The 17483-nt window shown below is 43.2% G+C and overlaps 2 protein-coding genes across 5 annotated transcripts; both read right to left on the reverse strand.

The window, feature by feature from the left end:
* Positions 1-96: 96 nt before the first annotated feature.
* On the reverse strand, positions 97-5630 carry tsen34 (TSEN34 tRNA splicing endonuclease subunit). Of its 3 annotated transcripts, none has more exons than XM_019874292.1 (5): positions 5550-5630; positions 4444-4693; positions 3544-3682; positions 2627-2887; positions 97-1896 (listed from the first exon to the last, which is right to left on the reverse strand). In XM_019874292.1, exons 2-5 carry the CDS (start codon positions 4687-4689, stop codon positions 1706-1708), a joined length of 837 nt encoding a protein of 278 aa, XP_019729851.1. In that variant the 5' UTR covers positions 4690-4693; positions 5550-5630; the 3' UTR covers positions 97-1705. The 3 variants fall into 3 exon arrangements, with proteins under 3 accessions (XP_019729851.1, XP_019729850.1, XP_019729852.1); XM_019874291.1 differs by having other exon boundaries at positions 5412-5629; XM_019874293.1 differs by having other exon boundaries at positions 5562-5628.
* Positions 5631-9797: 4167 nt separating this feature from the next.
* On the reverse strand, positions 9798-15066 carry gmnc (geminin coiled-coil domain containing). 2 transcript variants are annotated; one of them, XM_019874226.1, is made up of 5 exons: positions 13358-15066; positions 12474-12613; positions 12275-12354; positions 12035-12151; positions 9798-11328 (listed from the first exon to the last, which is right to left on the reverse strand). In XM_019874226.1, exons 1-5 carry the CDS (start codon positions 13525-13527, stop codon positions 10648-10650), a joined length of 1188 nt encoding a protein of 395 aa, XP_019729785.1. In that variant the 5' UTR covers positions 13528-15066; the 3' UTR covers positions 9798-10647. The 2 variants fall into 2 exon arrangements, with proteins under 2 accessions (XP_019729785.1, XP_019729786.1); XM_019874227.1 differs by lacking the exon at positions 13358-15066 and having other exon boundaries at positions 12474-12626.
* Positions 15067-17483: the final 2417 nt, after the last annotated feature.

Consider the following 17483-nt stretch of genomic DNA (forward strand, 5'->3'; position numbering starts at 1 on the left):
GTGACCTTAGGGGGCCCAATGGTAAAGCAGCGAGTAACGTTCGCATCACCATGTTCTTTGACAAGCTAATCACCCAATGAGTTTTTAAAGAATATGACAAACGCACGATGGATCGGATGAGGACAATTGTGTTGCTTTGAATCCTATAAATTAAAATAATCAAGACCCGCTCGATGGCCACGTGACCCACTTCAGACGAACAGTAATTTTGCTTTAAACTTATCCAGTTTAATCGCATTAGCATGGTCAGAACCAACCACCCCAAGAGTAGTTACTTTCAACTAAAACATACAAACGGGCGTCCTTTGTATAATGCCGAGGCAAAAACAGTTGACCTGTTTGCTCGATATTTGACGAAACGACCTCGACCAAACTACTTCCTGTTTCATGTTTAGCAACTGAAAAGTATTACACCAGAGCGCCACCATCGCAGCGGAGGTGAACTACACACACGTGTTTCGTAATTAACCTGCCCCAATGGCTTTGCAATTATGTTATTCGCCTATAAAGAGGCTCAGGGTTCTCCTTCCACGACTGAGATGAAATACAACACCCAAGTTTGTCAAATTGTTTGCGTAAATAATCGAAGGGAAAGAAAATAATATAATTGAATTCTAATGCAATGATATTGACCACTTGTTTTCACATTAATGTATCCAAAATAACCGCGTCCCACCCTTAAAACAAAAGCAAAACCAAACATATTTGTTATCAAATGTCAGTTTAAATTATCAGTGTGCAATACCGTACAATGGTGAGGTCATGTGTGTGTGCCCTAAATCCTAATAAAGCCATTAGCACACCTGGTCGGTAGAAAGTGACGTATACTGTATACCCGATTTAACTTGTTTAAAACTTGTCGAATGTTCGCCTGAATTACATTTTTGAGAGTTCACAGGAATATTTTCGCCTGTATCAATACTTTCAGTGTATGGACAGCCTTCTCGTTCGATAATCGGCACCAACCTGACGATGAAACCAAATATATGACATAAAAAATGACATTGCATAAAAAAATGAATCAGCACCATTGTTGCTTCATTTTAAATGAAGATGTCTGTCTTCAGATTACTGGCGAAGTTCTTTTTGTGTCCCACCAATCAAAGTTACTAGCCCTCATAACTCGGGAGAGACTATATAATTGTGTAAAGAAAAACACATTTGGATTTGAGATGGCATTTAGATTTTAAAAGAACACACATATCTACATAGGGCTCTGCCAGTGAATCAGAATTGATTTCTTCATTTTGTTTGGCAGGAGCCATTCAGATGTGAACACAGAGACAGAGAACCATCTCTGCAGCACTCCACCAGTCAGGCCTGTATGGTACAGTGGCCACTCCTTCGTAAACAACACATTTCATCCCGCCCGGAGTATGCCAAAAGGCACATGAAGAACTCTCAGGCCACAAGAAAGAAAATTCTGTGGTCTGATGAGACAAAGATTCAACTCTTTGTTTGGAGATTCTGGTCAACCCTTTACATGACCAATGCTGCCCACGTCCTCTTTCCTCAAAATCTTTGCGATAGTTTTTTACCCCATCAGTTTTGCAGTCGGCTCACTCGTATCTGATGCCACCGCTGTTCCGAACTGAGGAATACAAAAGTCTGCTGTCCACACTGGGATGAGGGAAGGTTGCTTGAGTGAGCAGAACAGTACTCTCCAGGGACAGCCAGGACGTATCAGTCCCGCTGTCCAATCAGATCAGATCATTCCGCTCCACTGGAGCGACGAGTACGTCACGCCGCCACCGTGGCAGTGAGGCGAACACAAGACCAGCGTCTTCTTGACATTGGAACCCAGGCGAGCGGCGGCCAGGAGGTCCGACAGGGGCACGCGCTCGTCGGCGCGCACGCACACGCAGATGAAGTGCGCGTGGAAGCGCAGAGGGTCGCCTGTAAAAACAAAACAAACAAGAACATCAAGACGGTGCAGGGAAGCGACTCTCCTACCTTCCTTTCTACATTCCATTTTTTAAATGTCCTTCCTTCTCCACTTTATTCTTATTTCTGCCACAACTAATTCTTTCCTTTCCTTCCTTTCCCCCCTTCATTCTAACCTTTTCTTCTTTCTATCCATTTTTGAGACGCTTCCTTCTTCTTTTCTGTTTTTCCCGCATCTTCTCCTTTCAGTCCAGCTTTTTCTTTCTCCCTTCTTTGTACTTCTTTCCTGTGTTCCTTTTTAATTCACTCCAATCTTCCTTGCTTGTTTTCCTTCTCCGCTTTGCTTTCTACCATCTGGCCACAGCTTCCTACCCATTTCCCTTCATTCCTACCTTTACTTATTTCTGTCTATTCTTTAGTTGCTTCTTTCTTTCCATCTTTTTTCCAGCTCCTCCCTTCTTTCATTGGTCTCTTGCTTTTTTCTCTCTCTTTCTTCCTCCTGCACTTCATTCCTCTCTTCCTTACGTTTCTCCTTCCATTCTTTATTTCCTTCCTTCTCATATTTTCTCTCTTCCTTATTTCGTTGCTTGCTTCATTGCTTCCTCCCACCAATGCCCAGGGAGTGCCTGACTAATGATAACAAGCTCTTTGCAATATGATTATATATATATATTAAAAAAAAAAAAAAAGTGGATTGGAAAGTAGTAATTGGAGCAGCGGAGAGGACAAGCAACCAACATACCAGGATAGACCAGGAAATCACCGCCAAACTTTCCAGCCGAGGTCAGATAGAAGCCCCGCCGCCTCAGATCCAAGAACACCTGGTACTTGGCGTCGGCAGCGGGCGTGCGGATGGCACAAGAGGCCGGCCCTGCCGAAAGGTGGGCCGGCCCTACCCTGGCTGTATTCAGCTGGACCATCAGCGCGGAGCGCTGGAAGCTGAAGTGACGCTCTAGAGTCTCCAAGCGGCGCCGCTTGTCCTCCTCGCAGTCGACCTCAGACCCTGTGTGCAAACCAGCAAGGTCATCAATCCACTGACTTCCTAGTGTGCAAGTATCCATCTGGGTGTGAGTTGTGGCCTACAGCAGCTTCTTGGGAGTGTTGTCATTTTGTATTTGGGTATTTGACTGTTCATCCTGTTCTATCAATGGCTGGGAATGCATCCGCGCCATCTCAAACATACACACTAGAAAATTAAAAGTAGTAAATTTATCTACCCAATCAAAATTTGGTATGCAACTGGAAGAAAAAAAAATCTTCAAAATTACAAGAAACTTTTTTTAAGCACAATTAAGTAATATATTTCAACTAAATTAACAATGTGTTTTATTATTATGTGATGTGAATGAGGGCTTCTGGCAAATTATGTCATGTTCTGTTACTTTGAGTGCTTGTATTTCCCATTTCATGAAAGCATCTCTCCGTTTGTGAAAGAGTGTGGCATGAGATCTTTTCGATGTCAAGCACAGACATTAAATTCATTGTCGACCACACACACACACACACACACACACACACACACACACACATACACTTTTTGGACTGGGATCGCCCCTTACCGCGCGCACGCACAAACACACACACACACACCCACGCGCACACACACACACACACACACACACACACAAAGGGTAGTCGGCAAGATGCCGGTTGTCTCACCTGGTCGAGATGAGTTGAGTGCACGTAGCACAGCCGCCTTCCTGTCTTGAAGAGCGAGGACTTGCTGCTCCTGGTAGCTTCGCTCCAGAGTTTCCTCATAGAGCGCCACCTGGCGGGCGTGCTCCCGTACGCCCACATCCTGAAGGCAGCACACGCGCATTAGTCACATACCAGCTACGACACCAATCCCGTCACACATGTGCAAGTTTCGAGTCTTCGAACTGCCAACATCAAGAGAGTCCTTCATCATTGAGTTGTTACTATAACAATCATAGCTCATGCGTGGCCACTTGACAGCAGTGGCCAATTTGACGTCATCCACCTGTGAACATCTGTGTACAGTTCCTCATGAACATTTTCTGTGCCTTTCCACCTCCTGCATGGACTCCAGTAAATCAGTTTCTACTCCCGTCGTGTCAAAGACTTGAAAGGGACTGAGGGGAGCTACTCCCATTGGCTGCGAAACAGGTCGGCTGTGTTCACACCCACAATGGAGCAAAACACTTGTTTCTAATTGTGTCAAGGTGTGTCCGTCCGTGAAAATACCGACACTAGTCTAGGGCACCCATGCACACAATTACACGACTCCTTGTGCCAGGCCTGCTCTGGCAATGATGAGAGAGCCCTTTTAGTTTTCTTTAGGGCCCAATCGATAAGGATGTTTGCATTTGGAGGCCGGTGCTGATATTTGGCAGAACAAAAACCTGATGACTGATTAATGGGCCACATATTTGAAAAAAAAATGGCATTTATAAAATTGCCTTTTCTGGGTGCCTAAGCACTTACAACAATAAAGAAATTAATCTGTTGTCCTTCAGTAGTTGTTAAACTTCACTACCAATTAAAAAAAATCTGCAAACTTGACTCCAAGTAATGCATGCCAGCAAGAAAGCCACTCACCGATTGCGAAATAGCAGTGAGGGCGCCACAGTCGCCAAGAAATCGCTCCTCCTCCGGCAGCAAAAGCAACGGCCGTCCCAGACGCACATTCTGCCGGGGGGTGCGCGGGAGTGAGCCCAGCAGCGCTCCCACCAGGCCAAGGGAGCGTGCAGCGGCCACTTCGTCTGTATGCCACAGCAGGGGGGCGGAGTCACACTGACTGATGTGCATGGCTTGGGCGGGAGACTCCGCCTCTTTGGAAGACATCACTCTGTCCAAAAACAACATTCGGCTGTTAACCACACTGGAAGCACACACACGTAACGTGTTTTTGTTAGTTAGGACATCAGATTCAAACAGAAATATAGACATGGTATAAATTTGAATAATTGCAGTTGCCGCGAGTACGAGTTTGGCCAACTTTGCATTGGAAACGACGCACGTCCAGCCTGAGCGAATGTGGTGATATTTCTCTGTCGGCGAATATACATTCACTTACAAAAAATAAAATAATCGTTTTACAAAAAAATAAAAATCGGTATAACTGATTATTATGCATGTACAATTCATCACTTCTCCATTCATTTGACAATCTTGGCCCCTCAAGTTTAACACAAACATATGTCCCATTGAGTGTGTCTATTTGCTAGCAAGGCATTAAAATCACATAAACCCAAAAGAGATTACGCGAAAGGACGCCACAAAATCCAAACAATGGTATATTAATTTCCGTGATTATTCCCATTCGGTCACCGTTGACTGACAATCAAGGTTTTGGCCAGATATGGCTGGGGGTTGTGTGCACACGAAGCTTCGAGAAATTAAAGTTTTTGTGAAAGCTTCAATGTTCAAAAAAAGCTTCATGACGTTGAAAAAATCCGAGTGAAACTAGCAATATTAGTAGCATATTAAACACGCTTGACTAAAACATCGAACGCACGCAGAAACTTCTGAGCGACTCATTGTTTGTTACACATGCTCTCGTGTACCTGGCTGTCCACCAACGTCTTTAAGGGCATATTTGGAGCTCAAGATGACATATTACACTTCCGCTCAGCGATCGATATGTTGAAAAGGCCACATATGAACAGCGCGCCACAACGTGGTTATTAGTCAAATGTTGTCACCCGGCAACTTGCTTAGTTTAGCTGTCCTCAGTTTCGCGTGCTCGTTCAGCTTCCATGCCGTAAAGTGAGACTGCAGTCGCGCTTGATTTACGTCACAACGAATGACGTTAGACCGTCACAGTTAAAAAAAATGATCCTTTATGCAGCAACAAAATGATTTTTTGTGGTCGAAAAATGTGATAGAGAAATACTTTTTGCGGAAAAATACTACTTTTTGCTCAAAAAGGAGGCGTCTTTTTTTGAGGAAAAATAATGTTGAAGCCTTTTTTTAAATTTAGGGAAAATGGATAAAAATAATGAAAAAAAGGTTAAAAATGAAAACTTTGTTGTTTAAAACAGTATTTTTGTGTTGATTTTCATCTCAGAAAAAAATCCCCTTTTTGCTGAAAAATACAATTTATCGGAAAAAAAACACTTTTCTTGAAAAACAATTCTAAAAATGAAGCATTCTTCGGGGAAACCTATTACTATTCTCGTACGATAACATTGTTTTTTTTCTGGTAAGACTGTAACTTTATTCCCGCAGCCGAAGTGATTTCGTTTTGTATTGTGTGATATGAGTGAACCAGTTCAGCAAAGCCAACAGAAACTGCACCCCAAAGCAACTCGCTCACTTCCTCTCGGCCGGGTAGCTTCGGTTTCAGAGCAGCACAAAAGCCACAAAGGGCTACGCACGGTCAGCTCACTGGAACCACTGTACAACTGCATTGACAAACATAAACACTTCTGGTTACTCCCGTTACCTAAAGGCAGCCCAGTGGACTAACTGGCACTTTATATTTCTGCCTGACAGCCTTGAGTCACGCACGATATTAGTGGAATCTCAACGCTGCTCCAACAGCAAACGGTTTAATTTGCATCTTAAAATATAAACTAAATGAAATCTTTTGGGGTTTTTTTTTCAAATTATAAACGTGTTCTTGTTTCTTTTTTTTACGTGACATTGTATATGTGAAGAAGCCAGCACTGGGAAGGAATTTAACACTTCTGTTCAACAGGTTATTAATTGCACTGTAATTAATAGCTCAGATGGGACCGCTAATGCTAAGCTAATGGTACTGTATTGTATTGTATTGTGCTCAGTGTGTGTGCGTGTGCGTCAAGAGCCCAAACCCATTGAGTTGGCCCTTAGAACACGTGTCTGCTGACATCTGAGCCAAACACCACTCACTGCTCTCCTCGCCCATTTTTAGTGTACAGTTTTTCATATTCTTCCCTGGTATTAACTTGACATTGTTCATTAGTCTTGTGTGTATTCTACTTTGTTCTTTGGTGAAATATGTTTTTTTTTTTAATAACTTCCCATATTTCTTGAGGTATTTAGTCAGCGTTATTCTGTGATGTATCTTATGTTGGTGAATTTTGGACTCAATATTCTACTCAGTTGTTTGAATTGGAGCTAAATAGAACATATATGCAATGAATTTCTCATAGGATGTAATTACATTTTCAAGTACACTATTTTATTCCTTATTGCACAACGTTACAATGAGCTTATTAGCCTCAGTGAGATAACAACATCTCCAATTTGGAGCCCTCTGACGTGCCTTTGCATTAGGTAACTAGAGTCTTTTTTTTTGTGGTCATTTACTCAATTTGCACCATTAGCCAGCTGATGCTAACAACTGTTAGCTCATGATATTGTTAAACTTGTTTGCTGGTTGCTGTAGTTCAGTGTGACAGGAAACAGATGAGCTACAAAGCATTGTGGGAAAGCTTTGTGGCAGACGGTATGACATCACGGCTGGGGCGCAGTGGTTCATTTAAGACAGTTGATTTGGGGTTAATTTGCCCCCTCGGAGAATTAACGTAGCCCTGCCTCCCCGTTAATGTTACACCTCCACCTCTGCCTCAAGGACAGGCATCTGCTGGCCTCGCCGCCCGGATCGCCTCCAGCGTCGGACGTCATTCTTTTTTGAAAAATGTACTTGTTGAATTTACTCGTTGGTGGTGTGAAACAAAAACGGTTCAATTATTTTTAATTCTAGTTTATGATATCATTGCTGTATGGTTTTTGAAAAGTACAATATTATGGAGGGCTATTTTTTGTTATCAAAGTATGCATTACAATTTTTTTTTTTTTTTGTCTGGAATGAATTCATGGCATCCACATTCATTTTCACTGGAGAAAGATGAATAACTATCCGAAGTTCTTCAGAACAGAATTCCTCAAAAGTTTGTTGTTGTTTCATGGTGCCAGACGTGTTTTTGAAACACCTGATTGTTGCTTTTCTGTGGCTCGGTTGGTTCCTGATACAGCCAAGGTGAATAGTTCGGGTTCGGATTGGGACTGCAGAAGGGTGAGGCCTTTTTCACACTGCACTTAGCATTGCGCAGAGCGCTGTCAACACACCCAATTCCTTGTATTGAGTTGGACAGGGTTTGTGGAGTGGGTTAACATTTTTGGGATCAGGGTTTATCATTAGATTACGATTTTATATAACGCTTTAGGCTGAATTTGTTTTTTTAGTTCAAGAGTCAGGGTTTTTGTCTTGAGGGTAAAAGAGGGGTGTCCAAGTCTGGTCTTTGAGGGCCCCTAACCACCCCGTTTTAGATGATTCAGATGAAAGATATCAGCAAACAAATCTCCCATCCACCACCCTCATTCCATTTTTTTTAGAGGACATCCACTGTGCTTTGCACACCACTGAGACGAAGTGAGTTGTGAGAAGTCTCAATTATTTTTTTTTTCTTTTGGTAAGGTGGCGAGTGGGCGTCGTACTGTAGGACCTGTTGAGTGTTCAAGCTGTCAACTTGCTCGAGAACGCCTGTCCGAGGACAGATTGGGTTTCATGTCCGTCCTCCTTAATGACCCCTCAGCGGAGAGGGTCGCTGCATGATCTCTGTGTGATCCTCACCACATCCTCCTTCACAATCCCGCGTTCCACTCAAATGCGACCAATCTGGCTGACATCTGCGGCCCCCACCCCGGTCTCACTGTGTTATTAGCGATAGACCGCTCGGACACCCCGCTTCCGCACGGCCTCCTTGACGCATCTCGGGGGACTGGGCTCGCTCTTTCGGGGACCCCTCCAGGGAGATGAACCTCCTCCATTGTTACATGCAGGGGGAGGACTGAGAAGGTGGGGGTCTCCAGGGAGCCATGGACCACCAACTGTTGTGAAACACCAGGAGGCGGCACTCTGCCCAAGCTCGTAAGTGAGCTAAGGAGCAGCTAACATGCTAACATCCTTTGGGACGAATGCTTTCAATCAAACTCTGAAATAATTCTCAGGTTTTAACTCCGAATGTAATAAATGAGGTCTCATTGTCATTTCATATTTGAACATATTTCTATATGGTCTCTAAATCATAATTGGTAAACTTTCTTTTTTTTATTTTATTTTTTTTTAGTTTTAATTAGTAGTTTGCTGTCTCATTATTTTTGTTGTTGTTAATGGTATTTTGATGTGAAATAATTACTATATGAATGTCTCTCAATTTTAATGCAAAAAAATATATGTTGTTGTTTTTAGCAATGAAAATTAAATATGAAATCACTATTAACAAGCAGTACAGAAGATGGATAGATTAAATAATTGCTAAGTGACTGATATTACTGTCTCTGAATTTAATGACAAATTAAAATTTTTTTGTTGTTTTAAAATTTTAAAAAATGAAATATTACTGGTGGCACTGTGGTCAACTGGTTAGCATGTCCTCCTCACAGTGCAGAGGTCATGGTTTTGATTCTGGGCTCCCTGTCCCTGCGTGGGTTTTCTCCGGGTACTCTGGTTTCCTCCCACATTCCAAAAACATGCATGGCAGCCTGATTGAACACTCAAAATTGTCCCTAGGTGTGAATGTGAGCATGGATGGTTGTTCGCCTGTGTGCCCTGCGATTGGCTGGCAACCGGTTCAGGGTGTCCCCCGCCTACTGCCCGAAGACTGCTGGGATAGGCTCCAGCACCGTGACCTTGTTTTATTTGTGCAAGAATTGTATTGGACTTGGACAAGCAAACAAGTGTGATTGTGAAAATCAGAAGTTTATTGAACAACAATGTTGCTGGTCCCTCTCTTTGGAATGGACTCCCATTGAATGTTCGGCAAGCCCACTCGCTGCCCATCTTTAAAACTCATCTTAAAACAAATTTTTATTCTGTGGGTTTTGACTCAGCATGACGTTTTTTTTTTTTACTGTTTTTGTGCTTTATACTGTGTTTGTTATTAAATTATTGTTTTAATGTGTGTTGTTGTAGGACTTCTTTTTTGCTTCATGTAGAGCACTTTGTATATAGTGGTGGTTGTTTTAAAGTGCTCTAGGAATACAGTTGAGTTGAGTTGAGTAAAGGCCATCAGTGGTGTTTAGAATTAAATTTCTCGTCATGTTTAGAGATAAAAATAAGTTTAACAACCTGGACACCTGTGTATGCAACAGGCACAAGTCAACTTGATCTAATTTAGTAGAGTACCCCCTTACGCGCGGGTCATCAAAGGCGGTTTTCCGTGGCTCGTTGTCCAGTGACAACAGAGGCGACCCTGGTGGTATTAGTTTTGCTTTAGGTTAGAGACACACAACAACAGTGGCACCAAAGGGACAAAAACATTTGGTGAAGTTCCCTATCGTGGTGGTAGAATTTCAAATTCAAAATGAACTCAGCAAATCAACTCGTCATTTGTGTTGGTTTAGTTCACTGGAGCTACAGTATTAGCTTGAGCAATGGAAAACTTGAATACGGTTGCCTCAAAGTGACAAAAAGCACACTTGTCATCAAAGAGGGTTTTCCCCTTGTTTGCTGTCTTGTGACAAATGTACGAATCTGTTGTGGGAGCCATTAGCTTAGCAACTGAGACACGCAACTCGAGTGCCCGGAAACAGGCAAAATACATTTAGTGAAACACTCCAATGTGGTCAGTGGGCTAACAATTATATGCTACAATTTACAATTTCAAAGTATTACAGGCTGTTCCTTTTTTGTCAAGACTTAGTCAGGTTAGTTGACTGCAGCTATTAGCTTAGCAATCAAGATGCTTGAAGCCGATGACCTTCGAAGAACAAAAGGCACAAGTCAAACTTATTCTGAGTTAGCAATGAGAGTCTTTGAGTCAGCTTTCAAGACGTAGCCTTCAACGTTTGGTGTTGGGATTCTGCGCCCTGCTAAAGTCCAACTCCAGGATCCTGTTTTCTGGAGATGTGTGTGGGCAACCAAGTGAAGTTGCAGCGACCTTGGGGGTCCCTCCTAATAAAAGCCTGCCCCTGAGGGTAGCTGAGGGTCTTTACACTACTGGCAGGGCTCAAGGACATTGAAAAAGCCAAGTCCGGATGTCCAGCTACAGACTGTCCAACTTGTGACTGACTCTGTGCGGTCCAAGACCAGTTCAGGACTGGACTGCAGAAAGGAGCTTGGCTTAAGTGAGTCTCCTCAGAGAACTGGTGTCCAGATGGTGGACTGATGTGATTTGGAGTGGATGCCATGATGGCATGATGACTTTGCAGACCTTCAACGCTCCCGTAGCTGCAGTCTGACTGGTCGCTCTCGATTTGGTGGGCGACCGGTGAGACTGCTAAGTTTTTCTGGTACGCAGCCGGCAAGGAGGAGGTGTCGATGGTGTCCGGATCTTTCAGACCAAGAGTTCTCAGAACCCAAAGATCCAGCGTGGGCTCGGAAGAGGTGGAACTGGAGTCAGCAGAACCGGATTCGGCGGAACTGAACTCAGCGCTGAGGTTTCGACAAACGCGCTTGCTGATGTGAGGGTGGCGCCGAGTACAGTTTTGGAAAGAGCAAACGTGGTACGGTGGCTTCCTATTCAGATTCTTGGTCCCGTTGGCACTCAATTTCTGCACAACAACATTCATTTGCGTTCTGAGTTCTTCATTTGTTCACAGTGTCAAAAATTCAAGTTTGTCATTTTTCTTTCATGAAACTGACAGGCAACCAGTCCAGGCTGCATCCTGCATCTCTCACAAGTCTGCTTCAGAAATGATGATCAGATGAAGACTGATTCAGAAATTCAAAAAAATCTTTACATTCTCTACCTAAGTAGAAATACGGACACTCGTGTCATATAAATACTGTTGTAGAAGTAGAAGTACTGATTCCGCTTGTTACTTAAATAAAATTAAAAAGTACAGACCACAAAGAATGTTTGTCCCCTCAAAAGAACCCAATACTGATGTCTATACAATCCACTAGCAACAAAAGTGAGTACACCTCTATATGAAAATGTCCAAGTTGTGCCCAATTAGCTAGTTTCCCTCTCGAGTGTCATCTGACTGATTAGCATTCAAAGGTCTCAAGTGTGAATGGTGGGTAGGTATGTTAATTTGGTGTTCTTGCTCTCACACTAATATCGGGGTGTACTGACTTTGCTGAGATGCTGAAAGTATGAACCTAAGTGTGAATGCTTGGTTGTCAACATGTGGCCTGACCAGTTTATTGTTTCTCTATTTCCCCTGAAATTGACCATCACTCATGACACTGACTGGTGGCCAGTCTGTTCTTTGTCTACTCTACATCATGAAAACAGTGCAAAGTTTGTCTCACTTTAGCTTTGTCTTTCGATTCCCCGATGAAAGACGAGTTGAGGAATTGTCGCAGTTTGTTGTTCTCTTCCTGGAGGCGATTTAGCTCCTCCTCTTGCTGCAGCAGCATGTTCTCCAGCTGACAGCGACCATTACACAAACACACGCACAGAGCAGATTTCGCAACCGAATCATTTTTATTTTATCAAACAAGCACATTTTGATCTGATTTGTCATACAAGACATGTTGTAGTCATGTTACCTCTTTGTTCCTTTGCAGGTGAGAGAGCTGCTCTGACTGGAGCACACCAGCAGGGGGAGACCTGTTAAACACGCACCCGTCTGACACGCACGCACATTCACTTTTAACATCAATTTTAGCTTAGATACATTTAGATTTGACCACAATAGCATCATTAATCACCATAATAATTCAAAAATAGACTTTAAAAACAATACACCTTTATTTTTCGACTGACCCCAAGTACAGGAGGAATTGCGACGCTTGCCTTCGATATTGGTGACGTCACATTGAGCGGCCGGGGACAACGTGGTTAGGGTTTCCATGGAAACGGGAAAAGACCAGGAGCAATGCGTGCCCCTGAGAGTGCATTTAAAAACAAATTGCAGCAATTATTAACAATAGAAATAAATGCTAACAAAACACAACAGTTGTTTTATTTACGAGGAATCGAATACAAACATTAAGATACAAATGACACATTTTTAAAATTACAGAATAAACCATCAAACGAAACACACAAAAATAAAACAGTTTAAACCTATTTTACTTGTTCAGTTTTTAAATAATTATTTCAAATGAATTATTACGTAACAGTATCCATTGTATTTACAGCTGGAATTAACTTTTGTTGACTTCATATACACATTGAAATAATGTACTGTACATATAACAATGCAGATGCATTATACTACACAAATACGCCAATAAAACATGTAGTAACGGGTTTTAATATAGTAACACGTGTATTGGTAATATGCTATCACACGGTGAAGCAATTTCGAGGTGGATTAAAGTTAATAAAACATGTTCAGTAGTCATTCATTTCACGTTCGCTACATGAACATACAATGCATTTCGCTGCACGTGAACCGTTCACGTACAGCTAAATGCATTGTAAAATTATTATGACAATTATCATCCCTCGTGATTTACACTCACTAAAAGCACAAATCCTACTCCAGAGTCCACTAACAAACTTGACAAATTTCGTCTTGTGTGTTATGGGCAAATCATAAAAATATAAAGATAAACAAAACAAAAGTCCAGTATTTCTCGTCGCAGCGTGAAGAATAAAAGGCACCGAGATACACGTGAACTCACCGCAGAAACGCGCCCCCGCGGATGCTGGCCACCTGCACGCGCCCCGCCAAACGTTTAAAGTTTTTCAAAAAGTTGTTAAAATGGGGAAATATTAGCACAGTAGAAGCTGAAGAGGTCAAATGTTCTTGCTTCTTAATATCCTTTGTTCGCAATAAAAGTAACGCACACATCCAGAAGTCCTACTTAAAACACACACACAGGACAACTAATCACAGCTCACCCAATCACATTCATGAACTGTTGTGACGTCACTCAAGGCAGGTTGGAAACCACCTGAGGAGCAGTTGACCTGATGTCCAAATAATGTACTGTCTGAAAGGATTTTAAGACATTGAATTTAATGTGCACATCTATGGATGACACACGCACGCACACCCGTAAATTCATTCTCAGTCAATTTCACAAAGCAACAAACAGAAGTCGTTCATAATTCACTGATATCACATGAAGTCAAAGACAACCGCACAAGGAGGGAAAGTTTGGACATGTGAGATGAGAAAGGAAGGAAAACAAAGAGAAGGGGAGGCTCATGTAGGACACAGGGAAATTAGATGAAGACAACAACCTAGGAGACTCAAGGAGAATTGAAATGAAATTAGACATTGAAAGTGTAAATAAGAGACACGGACATGGTGACAGAAGGAAGAGGACATGAGGGGAGGAGATGAGGATCAAGGAGGACAGATGAAGCCAAAAAAAAAAAAAAGCAGGACAATATGAGACTAGTGTAAGACAAGATGGGTAAAGTAGATAGTAGGACACGAGAAGATCTCAAGAGGTGATAAAGTGAGGACTCAAGGTATTATTGAGAAGCCAAGTATGATATGAAAAAATGAAAGTCCCTTTCCTTAGTTGTGATGAAAGTTATGTAATTTCTAATCACACCGCATAGTAAATGTGACTCCTCCCATGCTTAGTGGCTGTTGGGTTAATCTGTATCATGTGGAGAAGTCAATAGAGTGACCATCAGGTGTTTCATACATATTATTATGGTGGCACAATAACCTTGTGTTCGCCATATGTGCCAATCAAATTCACCGGTCACTGTGGATTGTGTGCCGGGAGGGCGTCACTCAGCAGGTGAGCCACTTTGATGTCCGGCTTGTTGACGCGGCGCCACGCCATTTTCCAATTAGTCCCCGGGTTGCCACCGTTGGACAAACGCCAGCGGCCAGCAGCGGGATGTGGGATTATCCAGCGGATAGCTTGGCGACCAGCTGTTAGCCATTAGCAGACCCTGTAACAGGCAGGTGGGCGGGATCTCATCAACCAACGCCAAGTTCAACCACGGTTTCATCGGCCCATTACATGTTTTCAAACACAAATTTAAGAGATTTCAAGTGCTTTTTGAAAATATCCCAGCTGTCTTCGGTCAGTAGGCGGGGGACAGCCAATCGCAGGATTCTGCTCGCTAAAAATGCAAAAAAGTAAATCAGGCAAAGTCGAGGACAACAGCTGAAAAGTACCTTGGGTTAATCAGAGGGATTATAAATGTTAGGTAGGTGTGTGATGACTCCCATTAATATGAGATGAAATTTGATTGTTTCATTGCAAACACAGTCACAATCCTATAGCGAAGGGTGTGCACACTTGTCCAATCACGTTTGCCCAGTTATTTCCCGTCTCTAAAAGATTTCATTTGTTGCCCAATTGAGTTCTACAGGTTATAGGTCATCTGGGATGGGCTCAGAATAGAGCCACTGCTCTTCTGGATCGAAAGAAACTGGATGCCTCCCTGGTGGTGTTCCAGGCACGACCGACTGGGTGAAGACATTGCAAGACAGATGGACCCGATCCAAACACTTGTTTGTGTCTCATGTCCAGTCTGTTGGGTTACAATACATGCCTACTGGTCCTTTTGTCAAGGGATGCTTGGGGACGGCAGGTAAAAGACATCCAGGAGACAAGAGGTGGGTACAACACACGGGCAGGCCTGGGACTGAAGAGACAGTTGCGTAACACTGTGCCAGGTTGGAAACTGATGAGACACAGTTGGGTAAAAAAACTGAAAGTTAAGATACAGTTGGATGTAAGCGTTTTGTAGGACAAACAGTCAGGATGTGAACTTTTAAAAGGCACAGCTGGTTAGAACTCACGGACAATGTAAAACTAATGGGAGGCTCGGGTCTGACGAGACAAAGGTCAGGAATGGAATCCAAGCAAATTAAACTGAGGGAAAAGCGATGTTCACCAGACGAGACTCAGATCAAATCATCGGTCCAGAAGACACGTGGCAAACTGAAGTTTAAAAAAGTCATAACCCATAACCCTCTTCCTGTTGGTGCTGCAAGTCAGTGAGTTTGATGACTTTCTCCCGTGTTGAATAAGTCGTTTTATGGGGGAATTTACAAGTTGATCTAATAAGAGCCCATGTCTGGTCAATACTAAACCGTGAATATCCAAAATCCTAAATAAGTGATTTATGGGGCTACTGGTGGTCTACCTATTGGTCTAACTGGTGGTGAGCGCAAATGGTAAATCCCACCCGGTCTGCCTTCTGTTTTGCCTCCTCGCTGGCAACCTAATGACTGGGGGACGGCCGATGTAATTTGCTGGATTTGTGTGTATGTGTGTGTTAACCTGCCTGGTTAATCTTGAGTGTGAGTGTTGTCTCCTGTGGAAATAAACTAAAGACTACCAGGGGGTCACTGCAAAAATGCAGACGTGAGCGCACACACACATTAAATACTACTCTAAAAATGTGAAAATGCCGCACACTGTGAGTCCACAGAAAAGTAGTGGTCAGCCAGCTGTGAGTTGGGTGTCACTAATCTCAGCCTAAGACCCTTTTTCCATCCCCAATAATGATAGCCTGCTGAGAGCTGGAGGCCAATTAAAGTGAGGCACTGCCTCCTCAACTCCAACCTTGCTCACCCCAGCACAGAGTAAGTGGGCTGGGGGGGGGGGGTCCAAGCAGCTGCTTTCAAGAGGCAAAATTGACTTCTGGTGTGATGTACACAAATAAGTTTGGTGTGTCTGGGGTGACGGCCTACCTATCGAGTGTCAAATTAAACGACCAAGTTGAACATATGGTCCATCCTGAGACTTACGCTCGCAACATGCTGGTCTTGCTGGTGACTCCAAGAGCGAAAACAATGTGAGTACGTTCTAGAGCAGGGGTAGGGAACTCCGGTTCCTCGAGAGCCACATCCTGCCTGTTTTAGATCCCTCCCTACTCCAACACACCTGATTCAACTGCTCATGATTGTTTCAGGCCTCTACAGGGCTCACTGATGAGCTGATGATTTGAATCAGGTGTGTTGGAGTGGGGTGGGATCTAAAACAGGCAGGACATGGCTATCGAGGAACTGGAGTTCCCTACCCGTTCTAGAGCATTCTCTATTCTGGCTCCAGTACTCTGGATTGCCTTGCCAATGGAAATTATTAATTGTCTATTGAACAAGCAAAGTGACGTCATCTGTGGAAATGTTTACATCTTGACTTTCAACATAGTTTGGCACTCTCACATTTCGTTAAACTGCACCCAGTATTCAAACTGGCATCTTGATTTTAGCCTGATTTACTGCCGCTTCTCCTCCCCAGGTAAGAGAGAGGTCTCAGTTGCAATGATCAAAGTGGTGTTGTTGCTGTAAGGATTCTGCATCGACCAACCACGACAAGATATCAGATAAGATCAACTTCCCTGGATGCATTGCCGTGGAAAATTCTGCATCAACCAACAGGGAAGAAGTCCTTCCCCTTTTGTGTGACGCATGGACACATCGGCCCCAAAAAATAAACACCACCCTGCACCACTGACAGCAAGTGTCATTTAGAAGAAGCTAACACTGTTATCTTTTTGAAAGCGAGTACCGGTACCAAAGGAGATGCCATTGCTTTCGTGGATACAGCATTTCGTCACCAAGCCACTAAAATACACCTGACCTTTAGTGTGGAAACATGGCGCATGACATGGCCAAATTATTCCAAGATTATCAGAAGCTAATGCTGCTCATGCTAATATGTGCCAAAACTGCAGCTCTGCTTACCTTTTGGCTTTGACATGATCGTGCTTTGGACAAATTGGTTATTTTTTTTTGCCCCTGAAGTTTATCCAGAATGCCAGAAAGTCAGTGGATGAGAAACTCTGGGGATGGTCCCCCCCAAACCCCACCCCCACCCCCTC

The sequence above is a fragment of the Hippocampus comes genome, unplaced genomic scaffold, assembly GCF_001891065.2.
Source record: "Hippocampus comes isolate QL1 unplaced genomic scaffold, H_comes_QL1_v1.1 scaffold125, whole genome shotgun sequence".
In the NCBI taxonomy this organism is placed as follows: Eukaryota; Metazoa; Chordata; class Actinopteri; order Syngnathiformes; family Syngnathidae; genus Hippocampus; species Hippocampus comes.